This window comes from Pangasianodon hypophthalmus, chromosome 7, assembly GCF_027358585.1.
Source record: "Pangasianodon hypophthalmus isolate fPanHyp1 chromosome 7, fPanHyp1.pri, whole genome shotgun sequence".
In the NCBI taxonomy this organism is placed as follows: Eukaryota; Metazoa; Chordata; class Actinopteri; order Siluriformes; family Pangasiidae; genus Pangasianodon; species Pangasianodon hypophthalmus.
Genome location: NC_069716.1, coordinates 5,613,639 through 5,638,807, shown reverse-complemented (window position 1 = coordinate 5,638,807; position 25,169 = coordinate 5,613,639). Strand labels below are relative to the sequence as shown.

Genomic DNA, 25,169 nt, shown 5'->3' with positions numbered 1-25,169 from the left:
CAACAAGTTCTATGTTTCATGTATATATTTCTCTGTCTAGTGCCTACTCTAACAATGATGACAAATGTGCAGAAACCAATCAATCAATCAGTCAAGATTGCTATGAAATTGGTAATATTCTTTTAAACGGGCTTATAATTTGAATCCCACAGTCACATTTTAGAGTACCACCTACAGGGTTATGCATTATAAACCCACCAAAAGCCAGTATACTTATATGGCATGCTCTAAGATTTGAGATATTTGCTTTATTACATTTAAATTTGTTTTGTGATGGGATTTTTTTTTAATCGCAAATGCCCCTTTGGTGAAAATGTATAAAATGTATTAGTTGTTGTTGTTTTTTGTTTTTTTTAATGGTGTGACCTGAAGAGTTTTCTCTGTTCTCAAACGCTTTTCTTGGGTTACCAGGGTTTTCTTAAAGGCAGCTGTCATGTTAAACAGTCTTTGTTGATTTCCTTAAACATTCCACTGAAAATGACAGAGGTTTTATGAGGGGAAGGGAAATCTTAATAAACCTAGCTTAATAAATACTAATCTAGTTTTGAAAAAGATGGAGCTTAAGGTCTTTTTTGTGCAACTCACTGCATTTTTGAGGCCCTTTGAAGTTTTTTTTTAAGAGAAACCTACTTATATTTTATCCAACTGTGCAATGGAAAAAAGAACGAGTTTCTAATTTCCTTTCTTACCAGGTGGCCAATTAAAGTCTGCTTCCACCAGCACTGGGAAATTATTAAATAGTTCAGGCTCTAAATTTCTAGTGATTCATTAAAAATGTGGGGGGAGACATTTCTGCAGTCTGCATTATTATTATTATTTTTTGGTTTATTGAGAATGAGACATGGGCAGCCCATATATAATGAGAAAAATGAAAGTTCTGTGATTCAAATAATATAGTTACTATCATCCATCCATTACGTTCTTTGCTTTAAACTAAAATGGACTTGAACAGCTGTTGTTATAGGCTGGGATTACAAAAAGTAAAATGGATGAATCAGAGCTAGTACAGTTGCTGTGTAAGTGCTATTCTCCATTAAAGAGAGGCTTGATTTTGCCAGATCATCATCAACTGCAGAGCGTTCTGTATGCAACAGTGGCCACAGTACGAGATTTGCATGGTAGAATTTGGTCTTCTATATTTTACTGCTTAGAAACAAACAAGCTAGAGAGTCAAGCATAACAAAAAAGTGTTACGGTGGTGGTTGCTGATTCACAGCTCTAGATTTGATCCTGAGCTCAGGTTACTGATTGTGCAAAATTCTCTCTGTGTCTACATGGGTTTGCTTTGGGTTCTCTGGTTTCCTCCCACCACCCAAAATATGGTAGTTAAACTGTTGACTCTAATGGACTAGAATGGACTAGAATTGCAACCAGCATGTGCATTTCTGCCTCCGGTGTCCTTGGGATAGACTCCAGATCCACCGCCACCCTGTCCAAGATGAAGAAGTTACTGAAAATGATGAATGAATGAATGAGTGAATGAATTAATTGAAAAATGTCATTTAGGCTTTGTTTTTTTTTTTTTTTTAAATTTGCCTTTAAAATGGATTTAAACAATGATTAAAGGTACAATTTGTTATTTCTGAGTGTTTCTAGACCTATAATAATTGTAGAATCTCCAAGATACATTTCAAAATCTATGATTCTCAATACTGCTAAGCAATGGATGTGACTAGTTTCTAGTTTCTTGTCAATCATCAACATCTGTCCAATTAGACTCGAGAATTCAACAACAAATGATTGTGAATCATTTTTCTGACCGATGAGTCAAAATTGCTGTTCGAATCTTTTGATTCTTTGGTTCCTTTCACAGTGAGCTGGAAGTGCAGTGACTATTATCTCTCTCCATTCATGGAGTGTTTTGCCTAGGGCAATTTCAGCTTTCACAGGCACATGAGACAGTGGCAGCTGGGTGAGAAGAGAGAGAGAGAGAGAGAGAAAGAGAGAGAGGGAGAGAGAGAGAGAAGGAGAGAGAGAGAGAGCTATATGAGCGGCCATTTGAGCACTAGGGAGGGACAAGAGACTCTGAGAGAGAATTTAAAACTTAGTCTGTACTACATAGTCAGGTAACTCACTATAGCCCTTTCCATCTGAAAAACAGCGTTCAGTTGGTTACTACATTGTTATTATATCGAGCTTCGCGGTTTTCACCATTGATTTGAAGAGGAAGGGATTTGAACAAGACGCACGTGCGGCTGCTAAAAAACCGACAATGAAGTAAGTGGATGCGGAATGTTTCCTGCCTGTTGGGTGCCATTTAAGTAATAAACGACAAACTAAAGAATTAACATGTTGATTAAAACCTTTATTTAAAAACTGAACTGTAAACATTAGTCTAAGTGTGTGTGTGTGTGTGTGTGTGTGTGTTACAATTACACACGTGGCACTACAGTAACCTCATTTACACACAGTTACAGCCGTATTGGCGGTTAGTTGTTGCCTGTCTTTGTGTTTGTTTTCCTTTTAACCGTCTAATTTATCATTTATAACTTTCCTATAAACCTTTATAACTTTCTTACAAACCTTTAGAACTTTCTTATAAACATTTATAACTTTCCTACAAACTTTTATAACTTTCTTACAAACGTTTATCTCATTTTAAAACCACACTTTCGACTCCTAGATAATTCATTTAAACTCGTAAGAATTGGTTGCCGTTGTGGCATTGTGTGTGTTTGTGTGTGTGTGTTTGTGTGTGTGTATGTGTGTATTTGTGTGTGTGTATTTGTGTGTGTGGTTGTGTGTGTGTATGTGTGTGTTTGTGTGTGTATGTGTGTGTTTGTGTGTGTATGTGTGTGTTTGTGTGGGTGGCCGTGTGTGTGTTTGTGTGTGGGTGTGTGTTTGTGTGGGTGTGTGTGTTTGTGTGTGTAAAACAAAAGCCAACTACCTCTCTAAGAAGAAACATACATGGCGCCTCAGTGAGAGAAAATGACCCAGTCTCTCTCTCTTTCTCTCTCTCTCTCTCTCTCTCGGTGTGTGTATGTGTGTGTGTGTTTGTGTGTTTGGTCTATCAACTCTAAGAAAAGTCAACGTTTAAGTTTAGGCTTCAGTTCTCTTGGGAAAACCTTTCAGTCTTTGCGGAAAAGAGGGTCGTGGCCATTTGGCTTGAAGCAGCTGGATGCTGAACACACACACACACACACACACATACACACACACAGTGTTTGCTTATTTAAACACTTTGCTTCAAGTGCTTATTTAATGTGCCCTTTTCATTTATATCCTTTATATTCATATTATCGCCTCTGTGAGAACGGAAAAATGGATTAAGGACAAATACAAAAGAAAGATACAGCCTGTACATGGAAATTTCTGAAACAGAAGTTGTTTAGCTGCACTACACAGCCTATTAGCTACACTTAGAGATGGCTGATAGGGCTACAAATATCATATCGCAATACTTGAAGACATTTTTATGACACATAACATTTATCATAATTTTTACATACATAATACAACATATCATCACACAGCATTGACATTATGAGTACCTTTATTATGGTTTCTGTGATATATCTCAGTTTATGCCTCGAAAAAGCATTTTATGTAACAAGGATTTATATTTAATCCTCCAGCCACTCCAACTACTTATCGCTACCCGTGATACTTTCAGAAAAGTGTATCGTGATGTAATTAATTGCAGTATCGATAACATAACATCGTACTTCCCTAGGTATGCTTATGATATGCTTATGAACTTTCAAAATTTCCTCACATTTGTGGATTCCTAGCACAACTCAGTTTGCATATACGAAGATAATGTTTCAGAAATACAAAATTGGCATCCATTTTAGGGTCGGAGGAGGAAGGGGGTTAGCGTTCATTCTTTGAAATTCGTGAAATTGAAATGACTTTTTTTTTTAGTTCATACAAATTTCTCATGAAATTAGGTTGCAATTTTATATAATTAAGATAGTTTACATTTATGTGTGTGTTTTTTTTTTGTCACACTAGTTTAACGCTAGTTTAAAAAAAAAGATAAACCCTCTTGTCATTGTGTTATTCTTTATATAGTGTTTTAAACAAATACAAAATGCAGTATACAATTTTGTATTTCTGTTTTTGGTATGTTGATTGTTTCTATCTGCAGAAAATTGAATACGTTACTGAAATAAACTCTTTAGAGGTGTCGATTCAAAATAACTGACAGATAAATGGTGTAATCTCAGTGTTATTAAGCTCATTTAAAAGTACTCTACATAAAAATGAGACTAGTCAAGCCATGTCAGAGCAACCTGCACTATTTGATTCGCTCTGTAGTACAACAACCTTTAACACAGTGCGAATTGTGTAAGTAAAGACTTGAAATTATTGACAGTTAGGATATTAAAACATCTGCCACGTTGTTGTATTGGACTGGTGGTACCTTTTGCAACACTGGTGCTAATGTGATTTCCAATTTGTTTCCTCACTCACTCTTCATAGTTGAGTGATGGGACGTTAGTAGCGTCGTCTGGACAGTTGTGTGTCGACACATTTGCAGAATTGGGCACATTTTAGATGTACATATTAAAAAGATACCTTTGTACAGAGAAACCCTGCACACAGTTTATTGCCACTCGAATTTATGGGACACTCAAATGCGCAATGTTGTAGTGCTTTTTTTATGCAAAGTGTAGAAATGAAATGTGTGTCACTGTGTGGACTTGTGTGTGTGTGTATGTGTGTGTGTGCGTGTGTGTGTGTATAATAGAATGTATGCTAATAGGCGGTGTGACTTACAATAGAAATCCCTCCATAAGCCAGGCTGCTGGGGACAAAGCTACCTAGTGGGCTGTGTCTAATCACATTAAACACAAAGAAACCCACATTGAATGGCTGACCTACACACTTTAGTCTTGCCCTCAGTTAAAGTCAAATGAAAAGATTTTTTTTCCTTTCTTTTCTTTCTCTTCCCCATTCCTTGTTCTTTTTGACTGGTCATTATGCCGTAGCTGTAGTGACGGGTCAGTCTCGCCTCTCTGTTTTGTCACGCCTGCAATTCATGATGGAAAGTAAAACAACATGCACACGTGCTTTTTATTCCAATGAATAAAGGGAGCACATTAATCCTGTCATGAAAATGCAGGCCGACCCAGCATGACAGCGTAAGTGTAAGCCTAAGACAACATGACCAGTATCAGCGCTGTCGTGAAACATTCATTGACCTGCTGGCTATGCCTGGTCACACTGCTCTGTTTCCATGTGAAGGTTTATGACGGTATTACAGGTGAAACTGGGCAACGAGCCCTCTGCAGCGAGTAGCCAAAAGGACTGGAGTGACCTCTTTCACTATTTGTGTACAACACAAATGGAAATAGGGAATGGTCACACAAAGCACGTGTATTGAGGTTTACTTATTAGCCTAGTTTTGTGCTCCAAATATAGCACAACTCAGTGAGTTTATATGTACATGTGGGAAGCTCATTATTTCAGACTTTATCAGATTGTTCAAGTGGTCATATGAACAGTCTAATGACTTCATTTGTTAGAGATTGTTCGATTTTAAAGACTCGCCACCTGGATTTTTAACCCAGTAGTCCAGTAGTTTTTATAAAAAAGCCCAAATAATGATTTATAAGTAAAACGACAATCAGTTAAAAAAAAAAAAGGCAGACCAGTAATCTTGAATCCAACTGTAATTAAAAATATAGGATGTGTATGTGGAGAAAATGAAATGATAGTGTTTATGAAAGCTCTGTTTACAAAATATTAATATTACAAAATTTAACCTATTTAGAAGCTACATGGTTTAAAAGGTCAATGTTACCACATCGCTGCTGGTGAATAAAGTAATAATTTTGCTAAAAATAAATCGGATTTATGCAGATAAAGCATTTCCAGATAATTAGGTTACTCGATGTAAGTTAATGTGCTGATCAGATTATTGCCAAAATCAGAGTTTGTGCAGTAATCAGATAGTTATACACATAAACACACTCGCTGGTTTTATATGCATGTGAGCAGTAGTAAAAGTGGCTGGAGTATAATGACTAGCCAATACTCAGATTGTTGGAGTTTTGAATTTTAACTGTGAAGTTTAGTTTGATGCAGTGGAATCTAGAGCCTAGAGCTATTTCAGGCCTTTTGGGTAAGCAACAGGTGTGTGTTCATATGGGTGTTCTTTTGAGCTGCTTTTCATTGTTTGTGAAAGAAAATGGCAGCGTGCATTAAAGCACTCGTTTCGGCAGTGCGTCTGAGATATTTTATTTCAAACGATTATCAGGTTGCTGTAAACGATTACTTGGATGCTCATTCCTGTCCCTCCCAAAGGCACATTAGCCGAGAGGGAGAATTAAGAGCTGTAGAAGTCCACTTCTTTCGGTAATCCTTCCCTTACTGCCAACTGACTCCGCCCATAAAAATGGGCAGAGCTGAGCCGTTCAGTTCCTACTGAGGGTGGGGCTAAATTCTGGGCCAGAAAAGATTTGCTTGAAATAAAGAAACAGGTCCATTGCATGGCTTTATTGCATGTTTTGCATGATTTTATTGCATGCTATTGTAATTTTTTTTCTAGGTATTCTTAAAAATATATGAATGTTACAAGTCTAGGAACAATTTAAGGCATTATTATTATTATTGTGTTTTAGTGTTATTGTTTCTAGACCGGCAACATTTTTGTTCTGGAACCAAACAGATTTTACAGGCCAAGAACCAGCGCTTTTGTATCTGTATATAGAAATATGTTATAGTTTATGCATCACTTTGGAAAAGTGTAATAAAGCATTTACTGATGTGTAATTTGATGAATCTCATTCTCACTTTTTCTCTATTTTCTGACAGATGGCTGGCTCCCTCACTCTCTCAGGCGTTCCGGAGGCGATGGTGGATGGCCTGCACAGCAGTGGTGGAAAATCTGGGATTTTCGGCTGTGCTGCTTGGTTGGGGATCTCTGCTCATCATGCTGAAAAACGAGGGCTTTTACTCACATCTTTGCACAGGTAAGCTGCCCTAGAAAGGATGGAAAAACACACTCAGACACAGCCAGTCAGGGTCATTCACCCGTGACAGAAGAGCCAGGGCTGACCAAAACCATGAATTAACCATACGCTGATCACTTCTCTTTTGTCTCTCCTGTCTTTCTGTCTCACTGCTAGAAAATGAGACAGAGGTGGCTAATGTTAGTACTGAGGCTCAAGAGGATGATTGGCTCGGATGTGTAGAGCAGGAGGAGATGCTCAACCTGGGCTTTACCATTGGATCCTTCCTGCTCAGTGCTGCCACGCTTCCACTCGGCATCTTCATGGACCGATACGGGCCCAGACCACTGCGCCTCACTGGGAGGTACACACATAAACACACGCACACACAAACATATATGAAAACATCAATAAGCCTTCCCTTTCTGCCAACTGACCCCACCCCTTAAAGGGGCAGAGCTGAGCTGATCAGTTCCTGCTGGGGGCGGGACTAAGTTCTGGGCCAGTAAAAAAAAAAATTTAATTTGCTTGAAATAAAGAAACTAGCCAGGTCCATTGCATGAGTTTATTGCAAACCATACATTTTTCTAGGTACTCCTAAAAATATATGACTGTTACAAGGCTAGGAACATGTTAACACACTACAAGTAGCACCTTTAATGTTCTTATAAGCGCAGCAATGTGACACAATTTTGTTCCTCATTGTTCCTCATGATCCCAAACTTCTTGAGAGAAATGTAAATACAAACAGAACATTAATCATAGTGATGAGCATAAATGAGCATAAAACTTCTATTCAGTCTTCTCATACTTTCACTTAGAGGTGTTGCTTTAATCTCACTCCCATTAATTCCTGAAGGATTTATGATCAGTCCAGCCCTTCCTGCAGGTATTCTGTCTATACCTGCCCCTGATATCTTGTAATTTAACCCACAGCATCCCTGACCAAGATAAAACAGTTACTGAAGATGAATCAGTACACGAGTACTGTTTACTCCCAGGTTAATCAGCATGGCCTTTTTTTGATCCAATGAGATCCAAACATGCACCTTTGCTTTCAGTGAATTTTCTTTATAGAAACCTCCCATGTCTATGATGATGGTATATTAACACAGTGCTATATTTATAAATAGATGATTACAAACCCACAGGAAGTGTAACAAGCGATGTTATATTTGCAAACTGTAAATTGCAAACGTGTATTCACATCTGAAATGAGAATTTTTTTTGTTATGCTTTATTTGTTACCACATTTTCTTGGTAAGGGAATAATCAAGTAAATCTCAGAAATAATGCAAAAGGCCTACAATTTAATCAATCCCCTTGTCTGGTCACATTAAATTCACTGCCAATCTGTTTGTCTCTCAGCGCGTGTTTTGCTCTCTCCTGTGCAATGATGTCTGTGTCAGCATATCAGCCTCAAGGTGAGTCAAAGATATGGCAAGCACACACATGCTAATTATACGCACACACACACACACACGCAGAGTTTAATTTTTCCATTTTGATACTCTTGTATCATATTGGTCAGGAAATATTCTGTACTGATGTGATAGTGACAGTATCAAAGTAACCAAACTGATTCTTTGCAAACTTTTGTAGCCAAGTTAAGGGAAATGCCACAGTTGTGAGGGAGACGTGCAGTAACACAATACGTGTTATATTCATGTATATAACACAATACGTGGAACATCTGTGCCATGTCATATTTCACAGTGTAAAATACTGTATATATATTAGTACTGTGTTATTTAAGAAAAAAAAACAGAAAGAAAGAAAAATTGTTGTCTTTTGTGTTGTGTATTTCATACTATACTACCTCCCCAACAGGGTTTTTAGACTGATAGTACTCTTAGTCCCTGACCTAGTGAACCAGTATGAGGATGTATCTGTATTCTGTAAGTCGCTCTGGATAAGGACGTCTTCCAAATGCCATAAAATAAATAAATGTAAATGTTAATCAGCAGGTCCGATTGGAAAATGCGTAAAATCCAAAAACAATACCAATGACCCACATACACAATGCATCAATTACAAGATAATTTGATAGGGTTTCTTATTATTCTGTGTCTTTTTCTTTTTCCAGTCCTTTCTGCCCTGATCTTTCTTGCTCTGTCGCTCAATGGTTTCGGAGGAATCTGTTTGACCTTCACATCTCTCACGGTAAGAAAACAGGAAGGGGAGAATGCATGGGGGGAGAGGGAGGGAGGGAGAGAGAGAGCGAAGAAGACTGGCCAGAGGTTTGTTTTGCTGTGGAATTATATGTAGGTAAGCACGTGGTGTTTAGCCACGACAGTTATGTATTCCAGTAAGAGTGTGTGTTTGTGGGTGGGAGTTAGGCCGGGTGCATGACTTGGAAAAGCTAATAATTTCCACCAGTCACAGAGAGCAAGTTGCTCCACACCTACAATCCCTCCGCCCACTCTCCTTTATCTAAAACAGACAAGGACACACACACATGTACACACATAGCACTGTAATGCCTTCACATAAGTCCATACACACTACAGACTTTCCATTCTTCAACAGCCTTCCATGGCCATGGAGTGTCTGTTACAAAAAAAAGTGTTGTGTTGAACATTTTATATGCAGAGTGTGTGAAATAGCTGTGATCTCTTATGTGAGAGAATGACCATATTTATCAAGTGCCAACAATTTGCACAAACACACACACACATCTTTCACCCTCACACACACAGCACACGTGTAAACTCTCACACATTCCTAAGCATGCACTGTAAAAACATGTGGCCCAGGTGCTCAGCTCTGAACACAACCAGCCCTTTTCATCCTGTGACTCTGTGTCCTGCTCTTCTTAGAAATACAGAACCCAGAACACCCCCTCCCGTTTATTCTTTCCCTCTCCCTTTCTCTCTCGCTCTCTTGCTATGTAGGTTTAGTGCCAGCATGTACAGAATCACACCGTGCTATTTAGCCATTGAAGGTTATGACCTGACAGTTTCTCTCTCTCTCTCTCTCTCTCTCTCTCTCTCTCTCTCTCTCAAACATCGGATATTGCATTTTCTCTCTCTCTCTCTCTCTCTCTCTCTCTCTCTCTCTCTCTCTCACACACACACACACACACACACACTTGTAGCAATATGAACTAAAACAGACATTTTCATTTTTTTTTTCTAGTGATTATTTCAGTATCTTGCCTTCACAGGATATCACAGGAAATTTCTGTAGTGTTAAAACAGGAAATGCCCTCAAAGAACTCAATGGTGTGTGTGTGTGTGTGTGTGTGTGGTTAACTAGTTTATCAGTCACCTCCTGGCTTGACAGAAAACTTGCCTAGCTGCTGGTAAATAGTTAGGTACGCTGGCTAGTTTGCTGGTTAATATTAACACAGTGCTGGTTAGAAAACTAAATGGTTTCACAGCGATTACAATGATTGCATATTTATGTATTATTTATAAATTATATGTATATTGAGTCTAATTTTGTCCATTTGTAGCGTGTAAGAATGCAGCTTAATTTATGTGACATTGATGAATGTTTGTACATTTGTAGTGATACGCATTCACACAACAGCACTGCTGAATTCTTGAATTGGTCAGAAGGTATTGATGGATTTTCTTGAACAGTAGTTCTGACTCCAGTAAATCACAGGTTTATATTAACGCGCTTGTTCTAAAGTACCATCTCATTCTCAGGAACATCACATAATCTAAGACTAACAATAAACAAAAGGTGTGTCGTTCATTATTAAATAAATTAAAAACATTTAAAAAGTGTCGGGATATGCTGTGGTATACGAGGAATAAAACACTTTGTGATGTGCTGTTATAGGAAAAAAAGCAACGTCTGTGAGTTAACAGTAACTCGGGCTGCATCACTCACCTTGTCATTGATCGTTGACTATAACAGCACACTCTGTCATGTTTTACTGCTTACATAATGTAACAGGATCTGACACTATTCACTCACACACACACACACACACTTACAAAAACCTACAGCCATTGAGGCAAAAAAGTAAATGTAAAAAATGTAATGTTCAGTGAAGTTAAATACAGTGTGACTTGGCGCAGTAAAATGTTTTACATTTGTGGAATACCTGTGATGAATAATCATTATATTGTTATTTTTTACACACAGCTATTAACAGTTAATCCACCTTTCAGTCAATAAGCAAGGCATTCCATGTTGAAGCACACATGAGAGCAAATATTCTGGGTGTGTGTGTTTAATTAGATACTTGCTAAACAGAGAATAGACCTGTGTCACATGGTCATACAATTGAATTATAAGTGTGCGTATGCATACAAATAGTCTTAGCATTAGTCTAGCTCTGTGCCGTTGTTGGTGAGTGGGGGCGTGCATACATAAATATATCTAAATAAATGAATGAAGGAAACAATCTCTCTCTGTGTGTCTCTTTCTGTGGCTTTAGCCCCAGGGAGCAAGGATATCCCGTTTGTTCACAGTTTCTTGCCACTAGTTTGTCACCATGTCGTTGTTTGACCCAGTTTGCTGTAGCCTTCTCACACCGCTGTGATTTCCACAGAAACAGAACCACACCACAAACACAAGCTCTTCTGTTAAAACAATTTTTGTGCAAAACAATTACTGGATCCAACATTCTCCATTTTTTGTTCACGCTCAATGCTGAAAGTTGTTGTAACTTCTGTGTATGCTCTGTCCTTTCCACTGTAGCTTCCCAACATGTTCGGGAGCCTCAGCTCCACGGTGATGTCACTGATGATCGGCTCTTACGCATCATCCGCCGTCACTTTCCCCGGAGTTAAGGTAAGGATTTTATCTCACGTCATTCTTTCACACAATATATGATTTTTACCAACGATTGACTGACAGATTCTGTGTAGGTCTGTCTGCATGGAAAATTGAGTGAAACCCACAGACTTTTAACCTCTTGATTGGGTTTAAGATCACTTATGAGTCATTGTGGCTCTTGACTTGAGCCTGTTTTGGCTTATTTAAGTATACAAGTGCATACTGACAGATGTTACAGGACATCAGGTGTCTCACAGACATAACACAGTGTGGATGCGTAGCTAATCATAGCCGTGCCAATGTGAGATTGCTTTTATACAACAGCTCTATAAACAAGAAATTAATATCGATTAATATCATAACATGGCCAAATGTTTTGTATATTTTTGCTCCTCTAGGGGAAAATAATCCCGAAGCAGCTACATTCACTTTATAGGACATCAGCTAGCTGGCTAGCTAGCTCGCATTCATTTGTACATTCTCATTAAAGGTGCTTCCAGTGAAATTTCATCTTCATCTATGTAAATATTGTACATATGGTACAACCCCGACTCTGCTTATAGGAGACTATCCACGAACAGTCAGTTACCGGATAAGGAGGGCATTTGTCAGAGACGTAACCAAGAGACCAGCGATAACTCTGAAGGAGCTGAAGATATCAAAAGCTCAAATTTGAGAAGCTATTCACAGAACAGCCTTAGCCTGGAGTCTCCATCAAGCTGGGCTTTATAAAAAGTGGTCAAAAGAAAGTCATTTTTGATAAAACGTTACTTTTTGGCCTTGGAACAAAGGGCTACATTTGACAGAAACCCAGCGCTGCTCATCAGCTTGAGAACACTATCACAGTGTAGCATTGTGGTGGTTGCATCATGTTGCAGCAATGCTTTTTATTAGCAGAGAATGATGGTCAGGGTTGAGAGAAAAATGGGGTCATGGTCAAGGGTGAGACAAAAATGGATGGAGAAACCTGTTCCAGTCTGTAAGAGACGTGAAACTGGAACCGGGGTTCACCTTCCAAAACGGCAACGATGCAAAGCACACTGCCAAATCTACATCAGAGTGGTTCAAAACCAAGAACCTGAATGTGCTACAATGACCCAGTCAAAGTCCAGACCTCAATCCGATTGCTAATCTGTCACAAGAGTTGACAATTGCTATTCACCAGTGGTCTTCATCCAGTCTGACACCTATACATAGTGTGTAAATCAGTTGTTAAGTTCATTTCAGTTTTCACTACAAAATGTGATACCCTTTAAGGCAGGGTCAGTACTGGATTTTGTTGGGTTGGCATGTTACAACACAGATATGGCATGGGAAGTAGGAAGAAGTTAGACTTCAAAATGTCAAGATACACAAGTGTACTTAACATGAGCGGAAGATCAATCATGTACTGGAGCTGTAGTCCATAATAAGGCATTCATTCCCAGTAGGTACATTATTATTGCTTGTATAGTTAATATGTAAGTACACAGACATTTTAGAGACACTTAATACAATGTGAGATTGTGTATTTTGCAACACTGTCCCCATTTTGCAAGTTCATACCATTTCTGTATTTTAAACTGTATTCATTTGTATTATCCATAACAATTATACAAAAGCACTGAAGGGAGGAACGGCAAAAAAATGTTGGCATTTTGCCAGGCACTCTAGTAGCTACAGCCATTGCAATGTGGGAAGGAGAATGAGGTGTGAGAATGCCGCAAGGCAAGTGGTGGAGCTTTGTGTGGTGCAAAGCTTCACACCTGTTGCATCAGATATGTAGATGAATGATGGTTGGTATCATCCCATAGTTTATATGAGGTGCTCATGATCTTATTCACACAAAGATCTGTAAATGTGCATTCACTACAAAAACAAGATTCTTCCTAATCCTCTCTCTCTCTCTCTCTCTCTCTCTCTCTCTCTCAATAGCTGATATATGATGCTGGGGTGTCGTTCACTGTGATCATGTGGGTTTGGTCTGGTCTTGCCATCCTGATCTTCATCAACTGTTTACTGAATTGGCCAGTGGAGTCGTTCCCCACACCCGAGGAGATGGAGGAGATGTCAGTGTAAAATGTTTTATTTATTATTGTACACACTGATATATTAAAATGTCCTAATGTAATGAAGGAGAGAATCTGTTTCTAAAGAACTGTCAAACCACCCAGTTGAGACTCAGAGCGTTAGTATGAGTGGCATGTTCTCTTCTCAGCATGACATGACATTCTACTGGATCCAGATGTCATTTGCAAAAGTCCTAAAGGCAGAAATAAAGTATTTAGTCTCTATCAGTGTGTGTTACATACTCTATCAACAGAAACTGTAGCTTATATGCGATTACTATAGACAAGAATTTAAATGTCCAAGGGCAGTTGTCAGGGTCGTCAACAAATGTTTATCCGTAACGTGTATAATGCTACTGCTTTTTTGACTGTTTCAGCTGTAGTTTTGAATTTGTGTCTAGACTCAGAGGAAAGAGCTATCTGCCCTCTTCCACATACATGAGCTCACAGACACCCACAATTGGCTAGTGTCACTGTGATTGACAGGGGAGAAAGAGTATGCCATCTCTCCCACCCACCGAGCATGGCCAGTTTTCCTCCTGGTCATGGATGGCTGTGGCATCGTCAGTATTATGAACTCGCAATGAAGGATCGGCTCCCAGGGTGAACGATAGTAGTTGTCGCACTCGGGAGCCTTGAATTTGTGTTATTATAAATATCTGCTAATAGAATTCAGCAACTGCCCTTAGACTTTTATTATAAGTGAGTCTTGAGTAACCCGGGATCTCTATTTCTTTTCCTTTCTCACTACAGAGAAACATGTTGAAATTCTTGTTTGTGGTAATTACACTTACTCTGTAGATGCAGTGGATAGAGAAAAATGCTGGCATATTCCTTTAATACTTATTAAAATAAGCAAAAAAGTGTGTAAACAGTCCAATCCAATGATTAAGTCTGTTTCTGGATATTAATCATTCATTTACAGTCTTAATTAATACAATTTACAGAGTACAATTCATGTTTCACCCTTTCAGGAAGAAGATGCGTTCAGGTGATGACTCTCAAAAACACACTCTGGCCTCAGGGGAGGAGAAAAAACAAGATCTGCTCAACCACTCGAGTGAGAAACTTACCGATGTGGCCCATATTGCAACATGTATGTTATATCAGCACAAGCACGTGCACACACACCCACACACGCACACACACACACACACACACACACACACACACAGAGCACCATGGCCGAACTGAGAAACGACAGTGCTGTAGTCAAACAAGGACTTTGGTCCCAGTTCTGAGGGGCAGTGTTTGCCCTATAGCGGTTTTTAGGTCAGTGATGGACGTCTGACCAGACGGACTGAAACAAGCTAATTATAGCTGGGGTAAAATATGTCAAAGCAATAAAGACATGAATTAAGATTATTGTGTGAGCTTTGCTCAGTAATAATCTTGATTTGGTTAAAGTACAGTTTGGTGAGCTTTAAATCACCAAATCAGAGGTCATGCAGTTAAACAAAGCTCTTCATGGACTGAGACAATGACAGCAGTTTGTCTGAGAAGTCTGTCTCATCTCCTTTTTAGACTATATATAAAATTCTTAGGGGGGGTCTGAATAGCCAGACCTGGTACTTAAACCAGCCTTTAATAATGTCTGAATTCCAAACCTTATTGGTTAAATTTTATTCTTTCATTTTCAGTTCCTTCCTTCAGGCTTATTTATATAAAGATAATATATCAATATCCATAAATAACAGCTAACTGTTTTATCTTAGAAGACAAATAATACAAAAATCCCTCTGAGCACAGAAGCTGCTGAAATCATAGGCACTGCAATCAACATTTTCCCATATCTCTTGAATGGAAAGTTCCATCAGGAGTTCACACACATCAATAAATTTTCTTTTATGGCAAGCAATCACCCATGCTAGATTAAGAGTCAGTATCTATTATTGGTGTTAGTTATTAGCCTGTTTGATTTGGTCTTTGAAATTAATGGGTTTCATCCAAACCTCAGTAACTTAAAACATAGTAGTAAATTAGAAGATCTTGATCTAATTGACAGTTTTAATAGTGTGAGTGTAAAAATGAGGAATAAAATCCAATATATATATATACATATATCCAAACTATTATTGTTCACATTTAAATAATGCGTCTGATATTTGAATAGTTGGAGGTTGTTCATTAAATAAATGTCTTGGGTGTCAGGATTATATCTGGATATGAATTATCTGCATAAAAATGAATTTCATGGCACCCAAGGCTCATTTAAAAGAGATTTAAATCCAGCCACATTTGACAATCAAAACCTGTCTGCCAAAACTAGGAAGACGGAAGAGTACCAGGAGTTGGTGGATAAATGTTATAAGCTGATTTGCATACAGCGTAACTTTCAACACAGCAATCAGAATTAAATCCAGCTAATCAGAAACACGTTTAACTGGAAGTCTTTAAAGTCTTATAGGACCAACCGAAATAAAAGACACATGAAACCACCAGGTCTAAAAGGAGTCATAGGGTGCTTTCACTTTGCATTGAGGAAGCTGTTTGACCCTGAATCAAACATGGCAAGCTGCTAAACTTAGACGCCAGATGCAAACTGAGCCAAAGAACAAAGCTCAAGTAGTGCCGCAGAAACGCGATGTGTTCTGGATATTTGGATAAAAGAACAAAGAGAGAAAATAAAATCTGAATCTGATACACAAAATGTTTTAATACAGATATTTGCATAATTATCTAATCATTTAATTACAACCAGCTCTGTGTTCACTGTGATTTTTGTGATTTCTACACGCACTTGGCAATGGTTTACGTTTTTCCGTCGCTATATTTCTGAACAGTGAATGGAAAATTTTACAAGTACAGTTACAGCCCTACATGACACTCAGCCAAATTTCTTTTTGCGTTTTTGTTTCTAACATGCCAGATCAAATCGCAAACAAACCAATGGTATCGATTTCGCTCTGTTTCACACTCAGGGATTTCACACTCAGCAAATGGTGCGACAGAGTTGATGTGATCTTTCTCTTTCTCTGTTACAGCCTCCGTTCCTTTCAGTCGCTCCGTGTTTTCTCCCATCTTCCTGTGGAGTCTGATTACCATGGGGATGACTCAGCTGCGTATCATCTTTTACATGGGAGCCATGAACAAACTGCTGGAGTTTATGGTCACACATGGAGACCCTCACCGTGAGTGTGCATGCATATACATACAACCAGGTTACATAACTGACCTGGGGACAGTTTCCCAAAAACAACATAAAGTTAAAATGATTTTAACTGGACGAGACAGTGTTTAATGTGATGCTCGCTCTACCATTTAATGGTCTTTGTGCTCTGATGAATTTGGAAATTTGCATTACAGTAGAGATTCAGTATGTCTTCTGATTATGTTGATGAACTTCCTCAGTTCAATTGAATTGCTTACATTTGTTTCTCTGCACCTTTCAGCCTCTGAGAAACTGGTACAGGAAACTGAAAAGAAAGGTAAGGAATGGGTCAAACGGTTTATATTTGGGATTTGCATTTTGGTTTTTCCAGCATTTGAAGTCTAAATAAAGCCTCTCATATTTGCACCATCAACAAAACCTAATGACAGCAAGACTAACTTTTCAGCTGTTAGCCGATGTTGGCTAACCTCCACCAGGATGGAACATGTCTCCAACCATAGTTATTTTAGTCGGGCTGGTGGTTTTCACTTTCGCTCAACTGTATTTAACCGTGAGGTGACGACGTGTTCTGTGTCATTTCTTTGAATAGGGGATTTCAGCACGTAAATCCCTACAAATCAGGGATCATCATTTAGATTAGACTTGGGGCCAGCTTCTTGCAGAGCAATCATTGTTTCAGTGGTCGTAACAGCACTCATTGTTTTCAGTCTAACAGTTAACGATGGCGTATTTGCTACATCACCCACCTGTATGTAGTTACACCTTTCAGCTTTCATTTTTTACGGATTCAACATAATTTCAATGCAACTGAAACATTTTTGAGGATGGGTTGGGGCCGGATCCAGCCTGTGGTCTGCCATTTGATGATCCAAGTTCTAAATGAAGGTTACAATCTAGTAGATGCAGCATTAAAAAATAATAAATAATAATTACACAATGTGTTTGCGAAATTTTATTGCTATGATCAATCATTGTTGTCACTTGCAAGTACCTGAACACTCATATTGATCCCGAAACGTTACATTTACACATGTTAAGGACAGAGTGCTAAAAAGTCTTGTGTATATTTTTGTCCTGTGTAGGTTTTGTGGACAGGTTATGTAATGTAGACATGCCATTTTAAAGCACCTGTATATTTGTGCTTTCTGTGGTGAGCTTTTTGTGTGCTGATGTGTGTGTGCTTGTGTGTTTGTGTGTTTTTTCTACAGTGGGCTTTTATTCATCCATCTTCGGCACGCTGCAGCTCCTGTGCCTGGTCACGTGCCCTCTGATTGGTTACATCATGGACTGGAAGATGAAGGAGTGTGAGGACGAGCAGAGTCCTACAAAGGGAGAGCAAAGGTGAGACACACACACGGACATGGTGACAGAAACACTCTATAAGGGTGGACAATGTGGTAAGAAGGATATGAAATTGTAACACAGACACGTCAAGATGTTTCTGACTGTCTTGTCCTGTGGCAGTTCCAGACCGAAGCGTGACAGAAAGATCCAGAAACTGACAAACGCCATAAGAGCCTTCTCTTTTACCAACCTGCTGCTCGTCCTGTTTGGCATTACGTCGCTCATTGACAACCTGCCACTACAGGTAAGCGCAAACACAGAGATAGGGGCCAAACCTAATTAGATTAGATTAAGGACTTGAATTGTACAGCTTTAGAGCCTCCTAATTGCACATTGTAAATATTGATAGGTCACTAACTAAAGGAAGAACCACCAGAACAGCTTCAGTGCACCTTAGCACAGATTCTACAGCTGTTCTGCTAGCAGGCACTCGTCTGAACTCAAGTCTGATGCTCTGAATATCCTTCATTCGGAAAAGTGAATCATGTGTCTGAGCCTTCTTGATCTTCTAATGCTCTGGCACAGATGATAATCTTCCAGCTGTGTTCCTTGTTCTCTTAAAGTTACATCAGCTTCTTCTTTCGGGATCATGATTATAAATGATATTCTCTTTAGAGTGCAGTTCAAGGAAGATTGTTTGCTTTAGAGAATTATTCAAAGCCTCAGACATGGTGTATTTATTTTACTTGACTCTCAGATTTTTTTTTATCTGTCTGTCTGTCTATCTATCTATCTATCTATCTATCTGTGTTTGTCAGTCTGATCTATGTTTGTCTATCTATCAAACTGTTAAAATTGCAGGTTTTTGTGATGTAAAAAATTAAACCAAGATAAATCGTGTCAGACCTTCTTCCACCTTTATTGTGATATAGCAACTAACAAAATCTAAGGGGAAAACAAATAGAAATGTTTTAGCAAAAAAAAAAAAAAACCCTGGCTGTATAAGTGTGCACACCCAATAACTAATTACTTTGTTTGTAACTAATACTTTGTTAAAGCACCTTCTGCTTGTAATACAGCACTCAGGCTTTTTGTGTAAGAATCTACCAACTGAGCAAGTCTTAATTTGGCAGTTTTATTCCACTCTTCCTTGCAGAAATGCTCTAGATTGATCACATTGCAAGTGCATCTCCTGTGCACAGCCTTCTTCAAGTCATTCCACAGGTTTTGATAAGCTTTAAATTTGGGCTCTGACCGGGCCACTCTAAAATATTGATCTTCTGAAGCCATTCTGTTGCTCACTTGGGTTTGTGTTTGGGTCGTTATTGTGCTGGAAGGTGAAATTTTGCTTCAGCTTCAGCTGTCTAACAGAAGCAGGTTTTGTGCCAAATTAGATCGGTATTTGAAGCTATCGATGATTCCCTCCACCTTGATAGAGCCGCAGTGCCAGCTGAAGAGAGGCAGCCCCATAGCATGATGCTGCCACCACCATGCTTCACCATGGGTATGGTGTTCCTTGGGTGATAAGCTGTCTTGTTATTGCACCAAACATATCTTTAGAATTATGCCCAAAATAATCACCTCATTAGACCATAACGTATTTTGCCACATGATTTGGGGTGATTTAGGCAGGCATGGATGTTTTTTTTGGAGAACAGGCTTCCATCTAGCCACCCTACCGCATAGCACAGACATGTGAAGAATACGAGAGATTTTTGTCACGTGCAAAAAGAATACTTTCCAGATATCTTTTTGTCAATTTTGGAGGACGTTCTGTTCCTGGTAATGCCACTGTGGTGCCCCATTTTCTCCGCTTGTTGATGATGGCCTTCACGGTGTTCCTACAGTACATCTAATGTTTAGAAAATTCTTTTATACCCCTCTCCTGATTGATACCTGTTGACAATGCCATCTCATATTTACTCCGTAAGCTCTTTGCGGTCCATGCCTTCAGCGGTTGGATGAAACCAAGAAGGTGTCAAGAAAATCTTACAGAAACAGCTGAACTTTATTTGCGGTTAATCAGAATCACTTCATTGAAGACAGATGTGTGATAATTACTTCTGAACATGAGTGTGAATGTCACTAATTAATGTGGTTCATTCTGAGCACAGTCTCGTGCCCCATTATAAAAGGGTGTGCAAACTTGTGAAACCGGGTCATTATATGTTTTTTGTTTGTTTGTGTTGACTTGTTTTCGGTTGCTATATCATACTGAAAGTGGAAAAATATCTGACATGATATTTCTCTGACTTTGCTACTGAAGCCCAAACGAGCTACGGTGACGCTTTACTTTATTACCATGCTTGACATAGAGGGTGTGTTTGTATGAATGGTTTCGTTAGAATGGGAAGGTAGTAGATGAATGCAGTTCTACCAGTTTCTTATCTGTAGGGCACGGATTGGGAGCGTTTCCCCATTTCCTGATGGCATATGAGCTTGGTGTTCTGCTTCTCAAGCAAGCTTGTGGGAGCTGCAGAACTGCTGTCTCTCACTCTGTCCTGCTTGTTTTAGCCTTCATCTGGTTTTGGTTATTGACTATTTGTCTTCCCCCTGTGTCACTTACTCTGTGTATAGATCTTGACATTCATCTTGCACACCATGGTCCGAGGTTTCATCCACTCCTGCTGCGGAGGATTGTATGCTGCTGTGTAAGTACACACACACAGTCTAATATAGGATTTTGACCTACAAGACATGTTTTTTTAATTTAACAAATCCTCAATCGTCCATGATGTTAGTGGGAATTCATTCACCAAAAAAGCAGACACCAGTCATGTGCCAATCATCTTTCATCATTACATCAGAAAGGCGCTGATACTTTCTGCTCACCATAACCTCTAAATTTCTGACCTAAACACTTTTATACACTTTTCCAGATAGACTCTAGGCTTCAGCTTGATATGCGTTAGGTGTTAGATCTATTGTGGTAACTTACAAAAAGTTACCCTGAGGAACAGTTACATCCTGTAACAGGAAACTAAACATTTTTAGAAATTTTATGAATTCATTTGAGTGCCCAAACTGGTCAGTGTGTGCTTGCTGCAGTTTTTAAGAAACAAGGAGCGGAAATGATTGGAAATTCTGAATTAGTATTTAACACCTAATAGGCAAGTGTCATTTCATCATTAAATAATAGGAGCCAATCATGTTGCAGTATGCTGATGCAGGCAGTACAGCACCAGTTCTTCAGGGGAAGGGGACGGGAACATGGGACAGTTCCAGTTTGCAAATTCATAGTACAAACTTATGTAGAAAAAGTTAGGATTTTCAAAACATTCATGTTTAACGATATAATTATTTTAAATAATAGCTTATTATTAATCTGTATATAAAGTTCTCATGGAAAATGAAGAATGCCAATAATCTATCTCAGTAATCTATAATTTTCGTCTTCATGCAGAAGCATTATTAATTTTTTCTCCTTATTCTTCTCTCTCTCTCTCTCTCTCTCTCTCTCAGCTACCCGTCTAACCACTTTGGCACTCTGACTGGGCTACAGTCTATGATCAGTGCTGTGGTTGCCCTGCTGCAGCAGCCACTCTTCATGGCAATGTTGGGACCACTGAAAGGAGATGGTTATTGGGTAAGACACTCATACAGAGAATGCTTTATAATACACAGTATAATAATTAAGGAATAAAACAAGTTCATTTCTGCTATCTCTTATGTTAATAAGACAAAAAACATAGGAACCACAAAGCGTAAACTCCTTCGTCCTGAAGATTCTTTACAAAACGTTGACACTGGAGACTCCTTCCATAAACAGAAACACGTAACACGTATCAATGTGTTATATGACAGATTTATGTCTTATGTCTGAAAGCAGCCCTAGTCTTTATAAACACTTGGTGAATTTTAACGCGCAATCCGAAAAGAATATTTAAAGACAAATGGATAGAGATGTGTGTTTACATCCAAAAGTTCAAAACAGACCTCTCATCTGAGTCCGTGGCTCTGGTCAAAATTAGTAATGTGAAGCATCAAAGCAAAATAAAGCAAAACCACTACAAATTGACTTATTTATAGCAAAGAATTATTTTTAATCAATGGTTAAGCTTAAAAAAGTATGTGGTTGTCATTCAGTCATGTTGGTTGCTTATCTAGACCTTTTTTTAATAGATGGATCTTCATAAATTTTTACTGAATACTCCTAGAACATAGTGTGCTAATATAGTGTTTATCATTTATCATGTTTGATATCATGTTAGTGTGCTAATATAGTGTTTATCATTTATCATGTTTGATATCATGTTAGTGTGCTAATATAGTGTTTATCATTTATCATGTTTGATATCATGTTAGTGTGCTAATATAGTGTTTATCATTTATCATGTTTGATATCATGTTAGTGTGCTAATATAGTGTTTATCATTTATCATGTTTGATATCATGTTAGTGTGCTAATATAGTGTTTATCATTTCCTTGTTGGAGGAATTATAGCACTCACCTGTTAAATCGTTTTAATCTGATACCCTGAAGTGATTAAAATGAATGAATAATAAATTTCCCTTCTCCACCAATCAGATCAACGTCGGCCTTCTGATCTTTTCATTCGCCGGCTTTCTGTTGCCGGGATACCTGCTCTACCACCGCCGACACCTGGTGCAAGAGAAGGCATCACGGGCCAAGGCTGCATTAGAGAGTCAGACTCTCAACCAATCAGAAGCCAACGGCATTAATGGACATGCACCCTAGGAGGCCTAGATCCATCGCGGAACAATCACAGGAATGTTAATGCTTTTTCCATCCCAAAAAGTGCAGACTCAGCATAAACGTGGCGTGTCAGATTAGCGTTAGTCATTATTAGCTTCACAAGTTGGTGCTGAATTTTTCGTTAAAGCCATAAAATTTCACACAAGGACTTCTAAGCATCACACACCACTGTGCAAGGTTTTTGACTAGCGGTTAGTTGTAATGCAATACTTCGTTTTTTTTTTTGTTTTTTTTTTTAAACTTTCTATTTATTTTGTAGCTGAAAGCTGAAGGCTGAAAGCACCCCCAATACACACTCTACTCCACTTGACTTGATTGTAGACAAGCTACCTCAGCCGATCGCCGCCTCTGTCACACTAAGCCATGGGCCGGTTGGTCAGTTTGTCTGTGAAATGTGTGTTGTCTTTCACCAAAGAGTGTGTGTGTAGATACAAACCATGTTGTCATTTTATTGTCTTTTTGTCTTGGAAATGAGAAATAGATTTTTAAAAAAAACATTAACGCTATCATTTCAAACACCAAAGACAGTGAAAATGATGTGAAATATATTTTAAAGGATTTGTTTTAATCGTTAACATATTTTCGCTCTCATTTTGAATGGCCATGAATGGAAATGATAAAATTTCTGCTTTTATTTGTACTTTTGTCTCTGTAGCCATTGGAAGGGAAATTTCCTTTGTTTATTTTTTTTGTTTGTTTGTTTGTTTTTTTTGCATATGCATTGCTACTATTGTATTATTTTATGCTTGATATTTTAGTGCTGCAACAGCAATATTCATGCTTTGTATTTACTTTCACTTGCTTGTAAAGCTTGTGTGATATCAGCAGTGGACAAATCAGACCACATCCTTCAATAATCAGGGGTCAAAGTGACATGTCACATGAAGACATGTTACCCTTTTCGGAGCACTTTTGTTGTTACAGCCAAATTTCACCTGGTTCAATCTGTTACGTGTGTTTGTGTGGAACCTGTGCCTTATAAAAATATCTGCTTTTATATCTCTGAATGTACATGAAGTTTCACGGATGCAACCAAAGCTGTTTCAGCCTCGCTGTGGAGGTCACTAAGCCATGGGGGGGATGTAGTTTTCAAGAAACGCGCTGAAAAGTTCCAAATAAAAAGATGTTCAGAAAGGTTAAGTGTGTTCTCTCTGTACTCCGCAAAGTAAAGCTGTCATTGAGAAACTTGTGTGCACTCTGCAATTTCTGCCAATTAATTCTAGGCAGATTAATATATTTTATATTTGTGTATCACAAGATTAGAAAGGATCAAAATATGTAGTTTATGTGCAAGTTTAATGTTTAAGTTTTGTCTCAAACCACACATTATATTTTTAAAAACATTCAGACCAGCATCTGACTGAAAATGTTTCATGCCCCAGTGTTCCACGCTTCATTTTTTTGCATTCATACGCAGATGGGTTACAAAACTAAGGAAAAACCAACATAAAGTGTCTTAGTAGGGGGTTGAGCCACCAGAACAGCTTTAATGTGCCTTGTCAGAGTTTCTACAAGTCACTGGAACCGAACTGTACTGTTCTGTTCTTGTAAAAGACATTCGCTCAGTTGGTGTTTTGATGGAGAGTGCTGTCTAATACAATTAAATCCAAATCTCCAAATAAACCAACACCTCCAACAGATGTTCAACAGGGCTGAGATCTGGTCACCGTGAAGCTCACAGCATATGATTTACATCCTTTTCATCTTTATTAAACCATTCAGTGAGTCCTCAGTGCCCTGTCAATGGGGGCGGAGCCATCCTGAAAGAGACCACGCCCATCAGCTTAGGAATGGTTCCCCGTAGGATAAAGGTGATCACTCTGCAGAAATGTATCGATTTGAAGTGATGCTTCATTCTACAGGACTTGCTTTCTGCTTTTTCCTTTCATTTGTAACTGATTTGCATATACGCAGTGGGATCCAATAGTCTGAGATAGATGGAAAATCTGGGATTTTTTTAAAATTTAAAACTGGAAATAAACAGGGTGTTTTAGAATCTTGAAAATTCTACAACAATAAAGGAAGTGTGCAACAGTTTGACCATTCAGTCTTCAAGATGTTGCACAATTTCCCTGTCGCTATTAAACTGTAAGCAAATTTGTGATATTGACTGTATTAACTCCTTTGAACAACAGATCAGATTTTCCGTGAGTCTTATCCATTCCACTGAACCACGTGTTCAGACGACACTCTAATGGATTTAATCTAAAATTGATCATAAGGTTTTGTACAAACTTGTGGAGTCTGTCAGCTGGAGTGCACACTGTCATTAAAGCAAAAAGGGGATGTAACAACTTCTAAAAAACTCTGAAATTCATGTAAATATTTCTCCTTTTCACTCTTTGTTGCTTATATCATTTGTAATGAAAACC

At 38.5% G+C, this 25,169-nt stretch overlaps 1 protein-coding gene across 1 annotated transcript; it reads left to right on the top strand.

Annotated features, from left to right (window-relative positions):
* Window positions 1–1,803: 1,803 nt before the first annotated feature.
* Window positions 1,804–23,932, top strand: slc43a1a (solute carrier family 43 member 1a). The gene is made up of 15 exons (XM_026940783.3): window positions 1,804–2,217; window positions 6,763–6,920; window positions 7,077–7,263; window positions 8,268–8,323; window positions 8,986–9,062; window positions 11,559–11,651; window positions 13,551–13,684; window positions 14,659–14,780; window positions 16,669–16,815; window positions 17,077–17,112; window positions 18,005–18,137; window positions 18,261–18,384; window positions 20,658–20,731; window positions 21,543–21,666; window positions 22,609–23,932. The coding sequence occupies exons 1-15, from the start codon at window positions 2,213–2,215 to the stop codon at window positions 22,777–22,779; spliced, it is 1,641 nt and encodes a 546-aa protein (XP_026796584.3). The 5' UTR covers window positions 1,804–2,212; the 3' UTR covers window positions 22,780–23,932.
* Window positions 23,933–25,169: the final 1,237 nt, after the last annotated feature.

What these genes read in the sequence shown, in the direction of transcription:
- slc43a1a (XM_026940783.3), top strand. An exon ending in TCACTTTCCCCGGAGTTAAG is followed by an intron (nt 11,652 to 13,550) that starts GTAAGGATTTTA and finishes CTCTCTCAATAG; the next exon opens with CTGATATATGATGCTGGGGT. An exon ending in ACAGGAAACTGAAAAGAAAG is followed by an intron (nt 17,113 to 18,004) that starts GTAAGGAATGGG and finishes TTTTTTCTACAG; the next exon opens with TGGGCTTTTATTCATCCATC.